Genomic DNA, 19369 nt, shown 5'->3' with positions numbered 1-19369 from the left:
GGACCCCGGCTCACCCCAACCGGGATTTGGATGAGCCACCGAATGGCTCCTGTCCCATTCCCCCCCCCGCCCCCACCACCCCAGCCCCCGCCGCTTCCTGAGGCTCTGCTCGAAATAAATCTTCCCCCTATTTGCTATTTACATCCTTCATTTATCGGTGATGAACTATCCTGTCTCCTCAGCCTTTGTTCTCTCTTGGAAAGGATGCGGGATCATTACTGGGTTCCTTGGGATGCTTCCCGTCAGGGGAGCTGCCTCCGCCTTCCTGCCGGCCCCTACCGTGTTTGGGGGCCACCGCCCAGGGTCTCCCCGTGTGGGGACGGTCCTTTGTCCAGAGAGAGAATGGAGGGGACGGCCAGGGGGCTGGGGACTGCACAACTCCCCACCTGGAGGGGTGGGAGCCTCCGTGAGAGTTTTGGGGAGTTTGCAGATGGATCTGGTTTGGTCTAGGGGCTGGGGGACCTTGGGGAGTGGGAATGTTGCATCCAGGGACACGTCTCAAAGTGTGTTTACATTCCAGAGCCGTCCAGGCTCCCCCAGCCTGGAGAGACCCCTGGATATCTCTCATCCATCTGTCAATCCAGCTGTCCATCCATCATTCCAACAGTCCCACCCATCCATCCCTCCATCCCTCCATCTACCCCTGGGCTAACGGTTTTGGGGTTACAGGGGCAGTGCTGATGTTTGGACTTGATCTTAAAAGTCTTGATCATTCTATGATTTTTCCCTTCTCTTCCTCCCTCTGCCCATCCCACCATCTCACCATCCTCCTTTCCCTCCCTTTCTCCAACTCTCCCTCCATCCCTCCATCCCTCCACCACCCCCAAATACTCCCCGGCCCTATGGGGGTGTCGCCTTGGCTGCTTCCCCCCCGTCCGGCTCAGCCGCCGGGCGCGGAAATGGCCGCAGGCACCCGGCCAGCGGAGACGGAGCTGCCGACTTTCTATCCGCGTCTTGGAGATTTCCCTTTCCCTTCCAGGAGGGAAATGTTTGGTTCAGGAGTCTCTGGGGACAAATGCAGGGACACTCCAGAAAATAACAAGGCCGGGGCTGGGGGTGAGGGGCGGCAGGGCCGGACCACCCGTCGGAAGAAGATAAGGAAGGTGTTGCCTTCCTGAGAGTGCCTGGGGAAGATGAGGAGGGAAGATAGAGGGGGACAGCGGGCACGGGGGGATGGGGAGCATCCTTGGAAAGGATGGCTGGGGAATGGCTGTGATCGTCGGGGAGCCTGGGGGCCCTCGAACCCCAAAACGCCATGCCTTGAGCATGCTGCAGGTCCCAGTTGAACCGGGGGACACGGCCAGGGGTCCCTGAACCGTGGTCGCAGGAATGTGACACTGGGAAAACAGAGATTATCCTGCACAGGGAGTAAAAGGGGGCTCTGGGGAGGATGGATGCACCAGGGACAGGAACCGGGACAAGGATGGGGACAGCCCCCTCCCGGCAGCTCCCCCCTCCCGCTTTTCCAAGCTGCCAAACGGGATGTTCGCTCCCCCCGATCTTTCCCCCCGCCCCCGCCTCGCATCCCGCCTGGGGGTGCCGAAATAATCTGGTGGTGCTAAGGACGTCCCCGGGCGTCCCCTTTGAAGTGACCTCCGTGTTTACAGCCCGGCTCGGGCTCCTTCACACCTCCCGCCCCAAAGCAAACGGAGAGGGGGGATCCCGTGGGTGGGGGGGCTGCAGCTCCCGTTTGTGCCGGGAAATAATCGGATTCGCCAAAGCCGCGGGAAAGCTTCGGCGCTGCACCCAGGGCTCAGAAAATTTTGTCACTGTGGGGTGGGAACGGTGGCTGCCGGCGATGGCATTCCGGGGGCTCCCTGCCTCGGTGTGTCCCACCGTGCCAAGTCCTGGGTGACCCACCCGACACCTCTTGGGGGGCCGGTCCAACCCCCCCGCCTCATTGTAAGGGGACCCTCCAAAGGTCTGGTGGGCCCTGTGGGGGACGGGGACAGAGAGAGGAAAAATGGTGGAAAAGATGGGGGGGCAGTTTGGGCGGGGGGTGTTTGGGATGGGAGGTGGGATTGTGTTATCTGGATGGATGGATGGATGGATGGATGGATGGGATGGCATGCAGGGTGATGCCAGGGTTCAGGGGTGCTCCGGGCACTGGGGGTGGGCGCTGCCCCCATCGCTCCCCCGGGGCCGCCGGCGCTGCCGGACGCGGCACAGCTGCTGCCCGACCTCTGGGCTCCGGCCAGGCGGGATGGGCCCCGCGTTCCCCCGCCCGCCCGGAGTGGCTCCAGGGGAGGGGGGCACGAGGAGGTGACCCGGCGGCCACAGCTGGGCCCCGCCGGGGCCGGGAGATGCTGCCGGAGGAATAACAGGAAGCGCTGGAGGGAAAAGCACGGCTGATGCCTTCTGCAGGCTGCGGGATGTCGCCTGTGCCCGCTGCACGCAGGCGGGTGTCTGTCACACACATGTCCCTGTCACACACACGTGTCCCCCCGCCACACGCGTGTCCCGGCCCCGGCTGCGCTGACACTCTTTATTGTCGAGGTTCGGCGCTGAAAAAGTGCCCCGTGGTACAAAACCCGCGGTTACAAAACGTACAAAGAGCGGGGCTGGGGGATAAGTGGGAGTAAAAGGAAAGGAAAAGAAAGGGAAAAAAAAAAAAAAAAAGAGAAAGGAGAAAAGAGAAAAGAGAAAAAAGAAAGGAAAAAGAGAAAAGAGAAAAAAGAGAAAAAGGAAAGGAAAGGAAAGGAAAGGAAAGGAAAGGAAAGGAAAGGAAGGAAAGGAAAGGAAAGGAAAGGAAAGGAAAGGAAAGGAAAGGAAAGGAAAGGAAAGGAAAGGAAAGGAAAGGAAAGGAAAGGAAAGGAAAGGAAAGGAATAGAGAAACAATAAAATCAAAAGACGGGGAGAAACAAAGAGAAGGAAAATAAAACATAAATAAAAATACAAAAAGAAGAGGATGAGGGTGGGGCAGAGGAAGGAGCCGGTGGGATGCAGGTGAATGCTCCATGCCCGTGTGGCTGGTTCAGGGGTGCAGGAGTTCTGGGGATTGCAGGGGGTGTGGAGCAGGGGGGGTCTTGGACTCACTGAAAGGAAAACAATAAAAACCCAGACAAAATAGAGAAGGCAGAGGCCAAGTTCCCTTTCCCGGGGGCAGTGCTGGGGCTGGGGTGCAGCTGGAGCCCTTTTGGGGTGGGTTGTGGTTAAACCAAGCCCCCCTCCCCATGCACTCAGCCTCCGTGGGGGACAGGGGAAGGGACAAAGCAGCCCCCGGGTGACCCCAGCCCTGAGCCCCCAGGCTTGCTCCCCACCTGCTGTGCTCCCACGGTGACAGGGTGACACAGACACCAGGGATGGGTGACACAGGCACTGGGGACATGGCCATCCCGGCTGAACAGAGGGTCGTTGGCTTTCCGCTTTTTTTTTTTTTTTTTTTGCCCTTTTTTAGAATTCCTTCCACCTCCCAAACCTCCCCCAGGGTGGGCAATGCTGGTGCCCGGTTTGGCCCCGAAGGGGAAGGAGATGTCATCCCTGGGAGATGCAACCCCTGGAAGGTGGCATCCTTGGGAGATCCCATCCCCTGGATATGTCACAGCCCATCCCACTGCCAGGCTCGGTGCTCCCGGTGCTGTTCCAGCACATCCTGGTGACACCAGCAAGGCGCAGGCATGGCCTGGAAACGGTGGGGATGAGCTGGGTGTCAGCAACGCTTCTTGCGCCCCTGGATTTTTGGGGAGGCTGGAGAGTATGTGCAGGATTCGGGGGGGCTCCAGCGGTGGTGCTTTGTGGCTGAAAGCAGGGATTTCCTCGATGCCCCCAGGAGAGTGGCTGCGGTCCCCAAGACACACACACTTTGTCTTTGTCTCTCCCAGGTGGAGGTGGGGGGATTCCCGGGGGATTCCCGAATTGCTGCCTCAACCAGTCCCGGGCAGTGGGAACAGCACAGGAGGGGGTCCAAGCTCACGGTGATGGGGGGTGCAAAAACTCCCCACTCTGGGGCAAAAGGAAGCAGGGCTGTCCCCTGGTGTCCCCAGCATCTCAAGGGCCACCCCGGCGCGGGGGGCGGCGGGAGGGGACGCGGACAAGGCACAGTCTGGTGTCCCCGCGGGGGTGGCCGGGCCGGGGGGTGGCCGGGGCGGGGGGGGTCTATCGGCGGCGGTCCCTAAACATCCTCATCCTCGCTGGCCTTGCTCCAGCGGTGGCAGCAGTTGGCCGTGATGCCCAGCAGGAAGTTGGTGGCCACCGAGGCGATGGAGACGACGAAGCCGACGAAGGCGATGAAGAGATAGTCGTCGAGGGTCAGCGTGAGGTGGCAGGCCTGGAAGCTCTCCTCCGTCAGCGACAGCAGGGGGGCCCCCGCCACCTCGGGGGGAGCCCAGCACTCCGCCTGCTGCGAATCTGCGGGACAGGGGGACGGCGTCAGCCCGGCCGCCGGTCCCCGTGAAGGACGGGGCGCAGGGGGGGCCCGGCGGCACCTACCCGAGGAGCAGCGCTGGATGCGGCCCCGCAGCCACTTGAGCAGGGGCTCCATGGCGCAGCCGCAGAGCCAGGGGTTGCCCCCCAGGCGCAGCCCCACGAGGCCGGGCAGCCCCTCCAGGGCGTCGAGGCTGAGGGCGGCCAGGCCGCCGTAGCTGAGGTCCAGCTCGCGCAGCTGGGCCAGGCCGCGGAAGGCCTGCGGGTGGACGCGGCGCAGCCCCGGATTGTGGCTGAGGTCGAGGCGCAGCAGCGCGCTGGCCTCGCGGAACATGTCGGCGGGCACCAGGCTGAAGTTGTTGTAGCTGAGGTCCAGGTGCGCCAGGCGCCGGGCGCCGCGGAACAGCCCGGCCGGCAGCGCCGCCAGCGAGTTGTTGCGCAGGTCGAGGGCGCGCAGCTGCCCGTAGCAGCCCAGGTAGCCCGGCGGGATGCTGGCGATGCGGTTGTGGGCCAGGCTCAGGTTGCCGGTGTCCAGCGGCAGCTCGGGGGGCACGGAGAAGAGCCGCTGCCCGCTGCAGTCCACCGCCTGCCCGCGGCAGCTGCACAGCACCGGGCAGCCCGCGCCCGCCGCCGCCACCGCCGCCGCCGCCGCCAGCAGCCAGGGGCCCAGCAGCATGGCCTCGCGGCCGCGGCCCTCACGGGGCGCCGGGGGCCATCCCGCCCGCTGCTCACGCCGAGGGCTGCCGGCGGCCGGCCGCGGGGCCGGGCTGGCGGCGGTCACGGCGACGTTCGCGGCATCCCGGCGGCATCCGGGGGGCGAAGCCGAGCCCTCTCGGGGGGCACCGGCGGGGCCGGCGTCGGGCCGTCGCCGCCTGCCTGCGGGGAAGAGCAGAGCCGGGAAGCCGCGCCGGCCACGCGCCCCGCCGGGGGCGCCGCCGCTGCTGCGGCCCGGGGCGGCCTCCGGGGCACCCGCGCCCTCCCCGTGCCCTCCCCGGGCCGGGGTCGCTCCTCCAAGCGTCCCCTCGGGGATTCCAGGCAGAAAAGGGCCCCCCCCGCCCCGGTCCTGCTGACCTTGGCCGGCCCATCCCGGCCGGTGGTGGGCAGAGCAGAGGCGCTGCTCCCCGGCCCCCCACCGGCCCCCCTGCCACGGCGAGCTGAGCCCGGTGCCAGGGACGCCCTCCCCGCCTCTCCCGGGGGATGATCCCCGTTCCCAGCACCCACCGGGGTCCCCCCAGGCCTGCCCTCGCCCCCCACCACCTGAGCACGTCTGCTCCATCCTCCCTCGCCCGTATCCCCCCAGCTCCATCGTCTCCCAGCGGCCCGCCTCACCCCGGTCACTCCCCATCCCCACGGCGCCCCGACCCCTCCGCTGAGGCCGGGGTGCCCCGGGCTACTCACTGGCCAGGGAGGGAGCGGGGCCTGGCTCCCCGCGGTGATGTGGGGGGCTCCGGACGGTGATGGGGGTGGTCCCTGGCGGCCGCCCACACCTCGGAGGCCGTCAAGTCGGGAGCTGGGCTTAGGCAGCCGGCGGCCGAGGCTGCTGCGAGCCTGGCGATGGGAGCAGGTCTTTCCCCACCTCCTTCCTCCCCTCCTCCTCCTCGTCCTCCCTTGTCTCTCTCTTTCTCTGTCTCTTTTTTTTTTTTTTTTTTTTTTTTTTTTTTTTTTTTTCCTCCTCTTTTTTTTTTTTTTTTTCCTTAGGGCCAGATACTGACGTGTCGGTGTCTCTTAGCAACTGCCTCCACATCTCTGAGCAACAGGAGAGCGGGATGCAGAGCCGCCGAGCCAGGGAGACATCGGCGGGCGGAGGTGCCCCCGCCTCAGGGACCCCCTGCCCAGGCCGGGGGACCCGCAGCCGCACGGCCCGGGCACCCGGCAGCGATGGAGTAGGAAGAGGGGCGGCATCCTGCTCCCCTGCCCCGATCCCCAGCCCTCCCACACTCTCCCAGCCCCGGGAAGCATCCTTGTGGGATGGGGTGAATCAAGGGTTCCCAGGCGCTGAAAACAGAAACAAATGACGTGGTGGCAGAGGGGAAAAACCAGGCAGCCGGGATCCAAGGGGAGCTCTAGGGTCCAAAGGGAGTGCTGTGGTTCAAGGGGCACTGCCTCCCTCCTGTGCTCCTGCTGTGCTCGCAGCCCTGCAAAATGCCTCGGGTTGACGTGGATTGTTATTTTGCTTCACGCAAGCTGAAGCATTCCCTTTCCCTCCTCCATTTGGAGGGACAGGATGGGGTCAGTCACCTGCCCCCTCCCACCTGAGAATGGCCCTTTGGGATCACAGGGGTGCCCACGGTTTGCTCTAGGAATGCTGCAACACCATGGCTCCAGCATTTCTAGGAAGGAGGCACTTCCACATCCATCCCACCCACGTCTAGGGGTTCCCTGCTTAATTTTCTCCTGCTGATTTCACGGAGCTGCTCCTTTTTCCAGCTGGCACTGGCAGCCCGATGCCAGTGCTGGGGGGCCTTTTGCTCCCCACATCCCATGGGATGGATCCTCCCTGGTGAGGCGCTGGCAGACGGCACAGCCGCCTCTCCTGGGGTGGCATTAACCAGCACCGCTCCAGGCTCCCGGAAAGCTCCTGGGAGCTCCTGGAACTCGAGGCCCGGGCTCCCAGCGGGCTCCGGGAGCTGCGGGAGGCGAGCGGAGCCAGCGGCAGCACAGACACCTCATTAGCGCTCAGCCCGGAGCCTGGCAGCGCATCCCTGCCAGCAGCTGTTGGCGCCAAGGTTTTTTTCCACTCCCCCACTGTTCCAGGCTCCACTGGCACCAAAGAAACTGGGAAATTGTCCTGACTGGAGCTGGGGTCCTCACCCAAGCCCCCTGTGGATGTGGCCATGGGGACATTGTCCCTGAGGAAGCTGGGGAGAGATGCTGCCCTCTGGGGTGGGAAAGAGCCTGGCTGTCTTCCCCACCGTACCCATGAACTCCCTGCCTGGCCCCATCCAAAAAGCATTCCTGGGACAGAAGTCCCCTTGGGCGAGCGCTGGCTTTGGGACTGAGGGCTGCTCCAAGCCCTTCCAGCCCCTTTTTGTGGAAAGAGTGGCAGGAGGGCTGCCAGGATTCTGGCTCCATAAATCTATGTTACAGCCAGAGCCTTCCCTCTTTCAATCCATCCCTGCGCTCCTGTCAATCCCCGTGCATTCAGGCTTGGGAAAGGAAGAAGGAAGGAGTGGGAAGGGTGCAGCTCTGCTAGTGAGGCTGGGGCGGGTCAAAGCTGCCACAATGGCAGATCCCGTGAGGAACCATCCCCTCCCTCACCCTTCCCAAATCAACCCAGCTCCTGCTCAAGACAGGCTGTCCCACTGATCCTGCCACAACAGGATCCAGAGCTGAGCCTGGGCTTCCTTCTTCCATTAGGAAAAAAACAAACAAACAAAAAACCAAAAAACTAAGGAGGTATTAGCCTCTGCTTGAATTGTCCAGGGAGATTTTTTCCAACAGCAGGAAGAAGATTCTGGCTCAGACTACGATGAATGCACATGAATTTTTGAAGGAAAAGGAATTGCGGATCATTAAGAGAGTAAAGATAGATAAATATAGGAAATATATAAAAAAAGCATTACAAAAACGTTATACCCCCAGGGTGATTAAAAAACCTGATCTTCCCTGCAGCAATTTCCAAGCCTCCTTGTACAAGGCAATATCCTAAGTCAATAGGAAATGAGGCAGACTAGGAAATGGCTCTGGTTGCAGATTAGTAACTGTGATTCCTGCAAGGCAGAAGGCACACTCACCAAGGTATGGGAAAGGAGACACACCCACTGAGCACTGGACTCGACTAATCAACTTTATTTCTGTACAAAAGAAGAATAAAAAGCTAAAATTGTAAATACAGGGTAAGCAGAGCACACTTAGTCCCTCGCCACCCCTTCCGCTGCCTCAGCTCAGCTCTGGAAGGTGCAGGAGGGGCCGCAGGAGGGCCCGGGCGGGGAGTGCCACACGGCCGAGCTGGTGCGCTTGAAGTAGCGCGGTTTGCTCTTGTAGAAGATGTGCTCCAGCCTGGGGCTGGGGATGGCCCCAAACAGCGCGTCCACGTCCACCGGCTGGTAGTACTGGTGCACGATGGCCTCCTGGAGCTGCGCCCCTGCGGGAACAACACACGGATGCAGGCCCTGCCCCGGCCCGCAGGACCAGCACTGCCCTTCCCCTCTGAGAACCCAGACCTTGCTCCTCCTTGGGAGCTGGGGCTGTCTTCCCTTTACCTCTCAGGACTCTGGTTTCACGAGTGCTCGCAGGAAGTTGTGCTGAGGGGATCAGCACACAGAGCTGGGGCTGCCAGAGGTGCACACAACTCCTGGACTGCCCTTTGGGATGGCTCCAGGGCAGGAGGGAAAGGAGGGCAGTCCAGAGCTGGCACCTACCATCGGCCCAGGCAGGGACGGGCTTCCGAGGGTTGCTCTCATCATCCGTGGAGTCGTCGCTGTTCAGATCCAGCCCGTAGCTGTTCTCATCGGCCGGGGGAGATTCTGGTTCTGGTTCTTTCAGGGAACCGAGACAGGATGTGGAGAGGGATTTCTGAAACCACACAGAAAGCACTGATGAGCAAGGGAATGTCAGAGTCCAGGGCATCCTTTTGGTCACCCTGCAAGGTCAGAGACCTGGGCAGAGAAGTCTGAGACCCTGGCACAGAGCCCAGGAAGACACTGGCTTTGATCCCAGTCCATGGGAAAGGCTTACAACACTGAGAGATGAATTACAGGACACAAGAGTGTGAAAGATAGAAGTTTAGCTTATCACAGGGTAAAAAAAATCATAGTTTTAGGTTCTGTAGTATGGAAGTGGATGGGAACAAGATGGAGGACTTTGGGCATTGTCTCTTGCTTCTTCCTTCTTCTTCACTCACCCCATTTTCTGTAGTGACAGTGGCACAAACTAATTTAAGGAGATTGGGTCAGAGTAGAGATGACCTGTTTAGCATAGGTAGTAGGTATTGGCAAGTAACCGTAAATAAAGAACATGTAATAATTAGTATAAAAGATAGTGACCTCCCCGCAGGAGGGGAAATCGCCTGATGCCCAAACAGCTGCACAGATCTTGGCTGGGCACAGAAAGAATTGTAAGATAAGAAATAATAAACAAAGAGCACAACCTTGAGGAATCAGAACTTGAAGACTCGGTTTCGTTCTTGTGTCGGGCTCAGGGCTTTTCACAAGGCAAAGACCACCATAATCTCGAGAGAGTAACACTCGAGAAGGGAAGCAGCACTTCCACGGCTGGGATGGCCTCAAATTCTGAGCCAACACAAAACTGCCACCGGGCTCCGTGCCTTGACACCCACTCTTAACACTCCCTGCCCTCCTGTTTTCTGCAGAAAAACCTGGGAAAGGCACACCGTGCATGTCCCAGTACTCAACTCTACACCTAAACCCTTCCACATAGTCTGTGACAGGTCGGTTTTCCCTCGCTGGAGCTCCGACACAGCCAGGACAGCAGATTCCCCGCAGAGACAGCGCTGCATCCCAGCTCCGAGCAGCCTTTCCTGCCGCTCTGCCCACGGAAAGCTCCGCACCCGCGGCGGGCGCAGCCCGGCCGCCCAGGGCCGCTCCCGCCGGGACATCGTCCCAGGACCTGCTGCCCTCCTGTGGCCGCTTCCAGCATCTTTTCCGCCACTTGTTTTTCCATCGGATTCCCTGCGCCGAGCGCTGCGGTGGCTCCGAGCCGCGGCGGCCGAGTAGCCACAGCAGGCGGGGGCCACCCGAGGGCTGTGCCGGAGCCAGGGCTCACCTTGACGGCTTTGTTCGGCCACGTCCCAGGGGCTGCTGGTTGGATGGGCTTCTTCTCCTCTCCCGGCTGCTGCTCACCCTCGGCCTCCTGTGAGACATGGGAATTAAGTCATCCCTCACTCACGCAGAGCAGACTGTGACACACAGCTTTCTCGGCAGCTCTGGCAACATCCAGCCCTCGGTGCCTCTGTGGCTTCTTCTGCAGAAATAACACCGAACCCAAGACTCCCGGAGAAAGCCGCTCCTGTCTCTGCTCAGGTCCAGCCTGGCTCCCTGGAGCCCACGCTTACCCTCTCCGCTTGGAGCCAGACGTTAAGAGCTGGGAAAAAGGATTCTGGTGGCTCATATCTTTTCTCCAGCCCAGGCCCAAGGGGCAGCTTTTTGGGACTTTCTTTCCCCTAATAAAGAAGAAAACAAAACGCTGAATTCCTTTTTGACCCAAACCATTTCTCCCGGAGTTTCCCTCCTGTGCTGCTCACAGTAAGTAACTTGAAGGTACTTCCATTTTCTCCTGCCTGGAAAAGCTTTGCCAAGCTCATTCTGGCCCAGCTGCTGGCAGTACAGGAAGGATTCAGACCTTAAATTAAGTTTATACAGCACAAGAGTCCAAGTGCCAGTGACTGAGGGAAGGAGTTCAGCAGGAGCCCACACAGGAGGAAGAATTGATCCTGAAGAGGAAGAGCCATTTGGGGCATTGATTTTTCACTAATGAAGCAATGAATTTTAGAGAGTGAAAGCAAATGTTAGTGGGATATTCTGAGACCAACAACCCTGACTTTAAGCCCCAACATTCTTTGTGTGAGTGCAAATGAAGTGACACAGCGCCATGGGACACCAGAGGTTTGGTTTGGGGGTCACAGCCTTTGGGTCTGGTGGGAAAACGTGGCAGGAAGACATGAATAAATCTCCAATTTCCACATTGATTTCAGGATCAGTGAATGCTCTTTGGGGTGTTCTTCCAAGTGCCATTTCATGACTGTCACCATACCATGACAGGGCTGAGGGCTCACACCTGTCAGCCAAGGAACCCCCAGCCCTTGGCTTGTTCCTATAGTGCCTCTGTACAATAACAATCATTAGTTTTATTGTATTTGAGCCTCTAAACAACATCCTAGTAACACAGCACTTGGAAAACACCTGATCCTGTGCACTGCAGAGAGTGATCCCAGAATGCTCCAACCCCACCTTGGTGGCCTTGCCAGCCACTGCTGCTGGCTCCTGCTGTGCCTGGAGGGGCTTCTCCTTCCCTCGCTGCTTGGGATCCCTGGGAGAAAAGAAAGAATTCAGAGAGGGAAGCACGTCCATCTGTCCCTCACCCTCTTACAGCCTCCTGCTCCTGCCCCCCTCATTCTCCAGGCAGCCTCGGGGCCCAGGTGCAACATCACATCTACATCCACTGCTTCCCCATGGCCGTGGCCAATTCCCTACTCCAGGACAGGCACCAGCTCGCACTTCTCCTTCACTTGTCCCAGCTGTTTCTGCTCCAGAAGGTTCTTCAGTTCCAAGACTGTCTTCCCTCTTTCCTTCACTTCATCCTCTCTTTTCGGCAGTGGTTCTTGCTGCTCATTTTCCTCCTGAAGAAACGAGAGGAAAACCCTGTGAGGCTCCAGAAGGTGGAACATTTCTCCCTTGTGTTCCAACCCAACCTCAGCTGCCTGGACCCCAAAATCCCTGCAGAACCTGTCCCTATCTTGCTAGCCACACCAACACAGCAAATCCCTGCTATCCCTGTCCTTTTCCATATGCAGGAGGATCCTGAGTTGCTCTTACCCATTTCAAGGCTTTCTGTTTCCGTGCCTCTGCTTCCCCGTGTTTCTTGGATCCTTTCCTCTTGCTCCGCTCCTCTGCCACCTTCTCTTCCCTCACCTGTGAGATGTGTACCTGGGAAAGCCACACCTGTCAGCTCCACCACTCCAAGGACATACTTCACAGCCTTGGAGGGAGGTCTGGAGCTTGGGATGCCCCAGGTCCTAAGGAGAGCACGGACCCAGCACCCAGCAGTGCGTGCGCATTTGCCCGCTCAGGGTTTGGGAAGGGCTGAAAGGAACACGACTCCTTGTTTTCCAAAGCTGACCTTTCCAAAGGTCTCTTCAGTCCAGCCCAAAACGATCTCCCTCAGCCCTTCCCAGCCGTAACACAGCAGCAACGCTGACATGTGGCCACCAGCCCAGCCTGGCCCCCCAAAAAGGGCCAGGTCAGGCTCCGAAACCCAAACCTGACCCAAATGCACCCCGTACTGACTCACACTCTTCAGTCTAAGCAGGGGCCAGATGAGGCTGCCACGTTCCCTGAATGCAGAGCAGCATGAACAGGGCCTGTCCCAACAGGAACGTGCAGAGGGATGGAAAACAAAAGAAGGAATTCTGGCAGGCACGGACCTTGCCAGAGCTCTGCTCGCAACCTCCTGGTCTGACAGCTCTAGGAGAGGCCTGAAGTCCACTCAGCCTTCTCACCTTCTCATCACTCTGCAGGATCTTCTGCTCCACCCGCTTTTTCTTCTTTTCCTCCATCTGTTCCGCACGCTCCCGAGCCTGCAGGGCCTTCCTCAGGCGCTCTTCCCGCTTCCTGGGCAGCGTGTGGGCAAGAGAGGCCGTTAGCCCTGCCTGCTTCCAAAGTGCTCATTCCAAGTGGGAAGCACAAGGCAAATCTGTGCTGACCAAGGGAAGAGCAGGGGGAAAGGGGTCCAACTCACTGCTTCATTTCTGCCTGACGCCGTCTCTTCTCCTCCTCCACTTTCTTCTTCCTTTGTTCCTCAGCCTCCTGCTTCTTCCGGAGGTTCTCCAGTCTCTGCCTCTCCTTCTCCTGAAGGGAAAAGAACTTAGACTGTACCAGGTGCTGAGGGCTGTGTGTCCCCTCCGGCAGCCTGGCACAGGCAGTCACTGTCGGAGTCGTTCATCCGGACACGGGGCTGGGGAGTGAGCAGAAGGGGAGACAACACACACTTGGTAACGGGGATTATCCAATGCAGGCAGAGCTACAGGAGGGAAAAACCTCAGTCCTTCAGCTGCAGAGAATATATTTAGAAAAGAGCAGCACACCCCTGCTGTAGGTGACCACCTGTCCCAGGAGAACGGCGGAGAAGGAGCACAGTGCAGCCTGGCTCCGAGGCCAGAAGCTCCCAGCAGAACACACCTGCACAGAGATCCTGTCACCTCACCACTGGTGTGTCCAGAGGGCTGACGGACATCGGCGCGAGGGGAGAGCGCGGTCAGCGTGTCAGCCCCACGGATAAGGTGCCATACTTACAACAAAGTCTCCCTGCAGAGAAAGGGCACAAAAAAACATAATTAAAGTAACTGCAATTGGAAGTAACACCAGAACTCCCCTTCCCAGCACACGCGGCCCGTTCTCCTCCCGCCCCTCAGACATGACGCACCTTCAGGTGGAGCCGGGTGGGAGTGTTGCGCTTGAGGAAGTCCTTGATGCCACTCCCTTGTCCCTGCAGGATGTTCCTCAGCGGCCTGACAGCCTGAGGGGAGAGAGGGAGGGAGCTCAGGGCCTGCCTGGGACAGGGGGCGCAGGGCTGTGGCAGCACTCACCTTGCTGGCTGGAGAGGGGGATGACGGAGCCTGGTTTGCTGAGGCCTTGTGCTTCTCCTCCAGAGGGGAAAGGGCCCGGCCCCCCATCTGCTGCCCCTGCCACAGGGCACCCAGGGCTTGCTTGCAGCCTTTCATCCTGGTGGCATTAGCAGGAGGGACATGAAGGGGCTGCCACACTCTCCGGAGGGATTCAGTGGCTATTACACCTTTCTCCCAAAACCTCCCCAGCAACACGCAGTTGAGGAGACACATCAGGTACTCCAGAGTCAGGTCAGGTATTCCAGACACTCACACAGACAAAAATAACCACGCCAGTCACTCGCTCCCTGACCGCTCTCCCAGGAGCCCTTGGCTTTATCTCCCAGCTTTGAGCTAGCTGTGCTAGGGCAGCTCTGCTGGTTTGTGCAGGACTTGGGGTGCTCCTCCCTGTGCCAGACCCACTCCCAGACCCAAACAAGGCTCCAAAAGCCACAAGAGACTTCCAAGCCACAGGATCTGGCCAAAGGAGATTTCAGAGCTACTGGAATTTGGGAGAGGAAGGCAGGGAAACACCACCCTCCCCCCCAACTCCTTTTTCAGCACAAATGACTTAAAGGCTGAACCGGAGTCCTTCCAGACCCCTGGCTCATCCCTGCTCCTTGCAGTGTCTCCTACCACATGCGTGAGGAATTCTCCCGGGTCTTGGCACAATGGGGCTGCTCCTGGCTCTTCTGGGGTTCACTGCTGGGATTTACATGGCTTCCTGTGGAGAAACCTGCAGTCAGTGCCACGTGTGAGGCATCCAGCTCCCTCCAGGGACTCAATCCTCCATTCCAGCTCCAGCTGCTTGCCACTTCCTGCAGCTCCCACAGGGAACAAAAGAACCCACCCAACTCCTCCTTCATGCTCAGAGGCACAGACAATAATCAGGACCTCTAAATCTTCACGTAATGCAACCCCAGACAGAAAGGGCATAACGTTCCGTGGGAGATTCCAGCTCCAGGAGCTCCTTCCAAATGTCCCCACTCACTCATTGCAGACTGAAGCTGGGCAGTGTTTCTCTCACAGCTTGGACACATTCACATGTCCTTGCCCACCTAGCTGATGCCTCACCTCTTCAGCAGGTCCAAACTCTACCTGGAAAACTTCCCTGACTGGTCAGAGGTGCTTCTGTTTCAGCACAAATCCCTTATTTCCCAGGTCTGTGCGGTCTGAGGGTTTCATGCAAGGAAAGCAAGACCACCTGGAAGTTACCTGCAGCATTCCCTGCCTGCTGCTCCAGAGGGGACACGTGCTGTGCAGGAGGGCTGGCAGCTCGGGGACTTGTGCTTGCAACAAGGACAGCTCCGGGAGCCTGCAGGGAAAGGGGACAAGCATTCCCTTAGCACAGCTGCTCCAAAGAACAAGGCTACCAGGGAGCTGCTGCCCCGAAAAAGCCAGCTGCTTGCTGGGAGAGCGTCTGCTTCCCTCCAAGCAAGGGCTGTGCTGGCTCATCGTGGGACATCGGCCACATCCCTGCATCCAGTGATAGCCCCAGCAAAGGTGCTGACTCAGCAAGAAGGAGTCCAGGCAGCCTGAGAACTTGGAACTCACCTCTTCCCTCGGGGAATTTGGCTCCAGTTCAGGCCTGTAAAGAAAAAGCTGGTTTAATAATTTAAATTCTCTCTGAAGGCGAGCTACAGGTGATGGAGGCAGCGTATGGGGCGGCAAGGAAGGTGCAGCTTCCTAAGCACATCCAGAGGCTGTTCCGGCCAGGCACATCAAGGTTGGGCTGTAAATTCCTCCGAAGGACAGCCCTACCAAACACCCCATAACCACCAGTAACAGGAAAGGAGGGGACTCTAACAGCCTTGGGCTGTCCCTTCCCCAAAGCAGACCTGACTGACCACCAGCATTCCAAGACTAGTGGCAGCCAGGAATTCCAGGAAGCCCAGGACACACCACCGCCCACCCCAGTGAAGGACTTAATCTCACTGTACCTGAACGGCACAACCTGAAACCTCACCCAGCCCCAGACAGCAACACCTGAGCAATCCCTGACAAAATCTGTGTCAGAAAAGTCACCTGGAAAGGGTCCTCACAAGGAATGCTGGCATCCCTCCCCACCTGCCTTACTTGGCAGCCTCACCTTGTGCCGCTGGTCACATCTTCTTCCACAAAAGCCTCCAAGGAGCTCTGACCTGGAGAGGAAAGCCTAAGTGGAGCTGGGGATTTCACTCCCAGGCTCCCAACAGCCACAGGGTGCACATGGAAGAGCTCAGGCTTCCTCCCAGGAACACGGATTGCTCAGCTTTCCCCACCAGCTCCACACCTCCCTCGAGTGCCACTGAGTCTGGAGTGGGCTGGGAAGGCAGAGCACCGAGGCAGCAGCTCTGCTGCCTGCAGCCTGCTCCAGCTGCCTGTGTCACAGCCAGCATTCCCAGGCCATTGGCTGCAGCTCCTGCCTCCCTGCACGCTCTGGTGCAGGGATCCGGGGGGTTTGGGCTGATTCCAGGCTCATTCCACCCCCCCATCACACCCCTTCGCTCCAAGTGTTATAACAAATGCCTGGATACGGCGTGACTCAAGGCTGACAAAGCTGAATTCCAGGGGCCTCCATGCTCCACCACAGCCCATTTGCCTGCAGCAGCAACGGTTTTGGGAAGCCCAAACAGCCAAACCCTGTCAGGAGCAGCAGGAATAGCGGATACAAGGGATTCGGAGCTACTAGGAATAGCCTGGGCTCCATGACCCCTGCTCCTCTGGTGACACAGCTAGTTTGAGTCTCTTCTATCCTCACACAAAAAGCATTTTAGCTCCTCTGCGCATTTCAGCCTAACTTCAGGGCTGCACTTTCAGCCCTATTGATTTTTTGGAGAGCTGGCAGATGCCATAAATTAAAGCCCTTCCCCAGGGAATGCAGCAGTCTCTCCCGGTCCAAAGGCACACACGGCTGGAAGCAGCCTGGCCACGCTCTCCCCTCCACAGCTGTTCTCCTTGACCACTCCCAGCTCGGCCTGCCCCAGCGACACCCTTGCTTGAAGCTGCACCCCAGGAGCCCACAAGGACAAGGAGGCTTAGGGGAGGCGAAGGCAGGGATGAGCCGCTCCATTCCCACATGGAAGCGGTGCAGGGACTCACAGCTCACTCTGCTGGAGGCCGAGGAAGATTCTCGCGCCGCTGCCTTCCTGGCCATGGCCCTGCCGATGGATCTCCGGATCATGTTCTCCCTCCTGCTGGCCAGGGAGCATTTTTCTGCCAGGGAAGCCCTATGGCTCTTGCGGGGGGCACCCAGCCCGCTCCGGCGGCGCATCCTGGATTTTCCCGTTGCACTTTTACTGGGGGAGTCCTGGAAGGGCAGTGTCTCAGGGCCTTGAGGAGATCCATCTCCTTGGAGCGCAGCAGGACCATCATTCCGAGCGGTCTTGGGAGTGGAGGTGCTGGCTCTCCTAGCGTCCTGCTCCCCATCCCTTCCTGGATGTTCAGCCGGGATCCCAGGAACACCAGGGACCTCCTGGAGCTCAGCTGCTGCGTCCCCCTCAGGCAGCTGCTCCCCCAAAACTGCTGGAGGGGCTGCATCACCCCCAGCAGCACCCTGGGGACATTCCGGGCAATCCAGATCTGCCAGGGGAACAAGAGCTTCCACAGGCTGCTTCCCAGGCAGAGCCGGGAGCTGGGGTGCGATGCCAGTCTGAGATCCCAGAGCGCAGCCAGGCACGGATACATCCTGCCCCTCACAGCCAGGGCTCCGGGGCTGCTCCTGGCTCAGGCACTGCTGGGAATTCAGACTGGAAGACAGCAGCTTGACACCACTCCTCCTTCGGGATAACCTTAAAGGGAGAGAATTTTGAAGGAAACTATGAAGGAGTTGTCCACTCCCAAGTGAGTTTTAGAGGGAAAAGCAGATGGTATAAAAGCAAAGCTGCTGCTGCTGGCTTCCCCACTCCACTGTTCCCCCTCACAGCCCATCCTATCCCTGGGGAGAGGCACATGGACACAGCCCAGGCTGGGTATCCAGAACCAGGTGTGCAGAAATGGGAAAGGTGTATTTCACCCAAGATCTGGGTTTAAACCCCACCCCGGGAGCAGTGCACAGCAGAGGACAGCGCCCAGGGAGGGACAGGCGGTGCGTCACCTTCCCGCTGACAGGCCTGGTGGCATCAGCACCTCTTCCCAAGCCAAGTTTAAATGAGGGAAAACACAAACAGGAGCTGGCTGGGCCGCTGCCCTGGAGAAGGCGTGACCTGAGCACCCTGAGCAGGGCCGAGAGCGCTCCCTGCTCCGATCCGCAGTGCTGCTTTTCCTGCTCTCCCTCGCACACGCACAAACCTCCCACGCTCCCGCTATTCCTGCTGCTCTCCCCACCCTCCATGTCTGCTTCCTGACAGTCTCCCAGCTCTAACTCTTCCTCCTGTGGGCTTTTCACCATGGTTAGCACGATTTTAGTGCCCTAACACACCAACCGACTGGGCTGGAGCAGCCTAAAAGGTGTGGCAAGTTCTAAGCAAATCACTTGGAATTTCCACTTTAGTCCCTCGATAAACCCTTGGAGTCTCCCTGCCTGTCAACTTGGACACGGTGCTGGGAGCACAGCCCTCTCCCAAGTTTTCCAGGCACTGACACAGAGGGAATGAACACCAGGGGCAGCAACCTCAGGCCAAAAGCCAAACCCAATGAGACAAACCCCAAATCTAAACAGACAAGAAAGCAGACAAGAAAATAGAATGTTTATTATTCTTTAACTATAAACAAAAAAACCCCAAAACAACAACAACAAAAAAAAAGGTGAAGGAAAGCAGCTGTCTTTATCCCAAACCCTCACCAGAATGTAAAAAGTGAACAATCCCAAAGTGCCCCTTCGATAACTCAGGGCATGCAGGCACTGTTTTTTGTTTCATCCAAACACCATGAGGCAGAGCCAGAGCAAACAGACCCACCTACCTCCTCCTGCTCAGCTCCTTGTTTTCCTCCCTCATCCAGGAGGACTGCCGTTTCCTGACCTTCCTCCTCTGTGACGGTGTTTTGGGCAAGAGCATGGGCTCATCCCTGAAGCTGCTGTGAGGCAGAGCACAGATTGCTTCCCCCACTGCCCACATCAACCCTCCCAAAGCAATGGAAGGATGGGGCTCAAACCCACCCACAACCAGCTGGGAGCTCGGGTGGGCACAGAGGAGGCCCCTCAGGGCAGCCCCTACCTCTTGAGCATCCTCATGCCCTGCTCTTCCACCTCCCGCAGCCAGGCCAGGTGCTTGTGCTGGGCATCGCAGAGGAAGCGGGACAGCCTCTGCCCGCACACTTCCAGCAGCTGCTGGGGACCTGCCGCCATCGGCTTGCCTGGAACACAGAGGGAGAGGACAAGGCTGGTGGGCAGCCAGGACACCTCCCAATGTGGGAAAGAGAGAGGCACCGTGGGAGCTAAGAAGACAGGCTGAGGCACAGGTGTTGGGGGCCCCCCACACCAAGCTCCCAGGAACCCTCCAGAGCATTCGCTCGCCGCCCGACCGGAGCTGCCGCTGCCGTAGCCGCGCCCGCTCACCACACCCTCACAGCTTGGCCGTCCCTTCCCACCCCGAGGTTATTCCCGTTCTCAGCCAATCACAGCAAGCACCTCCCAACTTTCGTTTTTTATTGGTCGCTTCGCCCGCCAGTTACCTCAGCAATTAAAGATAGCGGGCTGTGGCCCCGCCTCCTCAGGCCCCGCCTTCTGAGCCGAGACCTCCAAGAGCATAGAGACGGGCAAGCAGAGCGGCACCGAGTGCGATCCCCCTCCCCCGGTAGCCAATGGGA

The 19369-nt window shown here is 59.0% G+C and overlaps 2 protein-coding genes across 2 annotated transcripts; both read right to left on the bottom strand.

Moving 5' to 3' along the window:
- Positions 1-4074: 4074 nt before the first annotated feature.
- Positions 4075-14253, bottom strand: LRRC55 (leucine rich repeat containing 55). The gene is made up of 3 exons (XM_040068728.2): positions 14227-14253; positions 4429-5041; positions 4075-4347 (listed from the first exon to the last, which is right to left on the bottom strand). Exons 1-3 carry the CDS (start codon positions 14251-14253, stop codon positions 4112-4114), a joined length of 876 nt encoding a protein of 291 aa, XP_039924662.1. The 3' UTR covers positions 4075-4111.
- On the bottom strand, positions 8150-19130 carry LOC120754758 (inner centromere protein-like). Its single transcript, XM_040068727.2, has 20 exons — positions 19085-19130; positions 18778-18916; positions 18524-18637; positions 16724-17412; positions 15732-15783; positions 15197-15230; positions 14858-14957; positions 14279-14366; positions 13625-13760; positions 13462-13554; positions 13332-13343; positions 12778-12887; positions 12539-12650; positions 11856-11966; positions 11538-11659; positions 11271-11349; positions 10376-10483; positions 10087-10173; positions 8724-8877; positions 8150-8446 (listed from the first exon to the last, which is right to left on the bottom strand). The coding sequence occupies exons 2-20, from the start codon at positions 18906-18908 to the stop codon at positions 8247-8249; spliced, it is 2532 nt and encodes an 843-aa protein (XP_039924661.1). The 5' UTR covers positions 18909-18916; positions 19085-19130; the 3' UTR covers positions 8150-8246.
- Positions 19131-19369: the final 239 nt, after the last annotated feature.

This window comes from Hirundo rustica, chromosome 6, assembly GCF_015227805.2.
Source record: "Hirundo rustica isolate bHirRus1 chromosome 6, bHirRus1.pri.v3, whole genome shotgun sequence".
Classification (NCBI taxonomy): domain Eukaryota; kingdom Metazoa; phylum Chordata; class Aves; order Passeriformes; family Hirundinidae; genus Hirundo; species Hirundo rustica.
This window is presented reverse-complemented; position numbering and strand designations above follow the sequence as displayed.

Coding starts and splice junctions, on each gene's coding strand:
- LRRC55 (XM_040068728.2), bottom strand. CDS start 14,253: ATGAGCCAGGGGTCTGGAAGGACTCCG. Junction 5,042..14,226: donor AGGGGTCTGGAAGGACTCCG/GTTCAGCCTTTA, acceptor CGCGGCCGCGAG/GCCATGCTGCTGGGCCCCTG. Junction 4,348..4,428: donor CATCCAGCGCTGCTCCTCGG/GTAGGTGCCGCC, acceptor CCTGTCCCGCAG/ATTCGCAGCAGGCGGAGTGC.
- LOC120754758 (XM_040068727.2), bottom strand. CDS start 18,908: ATGGCGGCAGGTCCCCAGCAGCTGCTGGAAGTGTGCGGGCAGAGGCTG. Junction 13,761..14,278: donor GAGAATTCCTCACGCATGTG/GTAGGAGACACT, acceptor TAATGCCACCAG/GATGAAAGGCTGCAAGCAAG. Junction 10,484..11,270: donor TGGCTGGCAAGGCCACCAAG/GTGGGGTTGGAG, acceptor CTTCTTTATTAG/GGGAAAGAAAGTCCCAAAAA.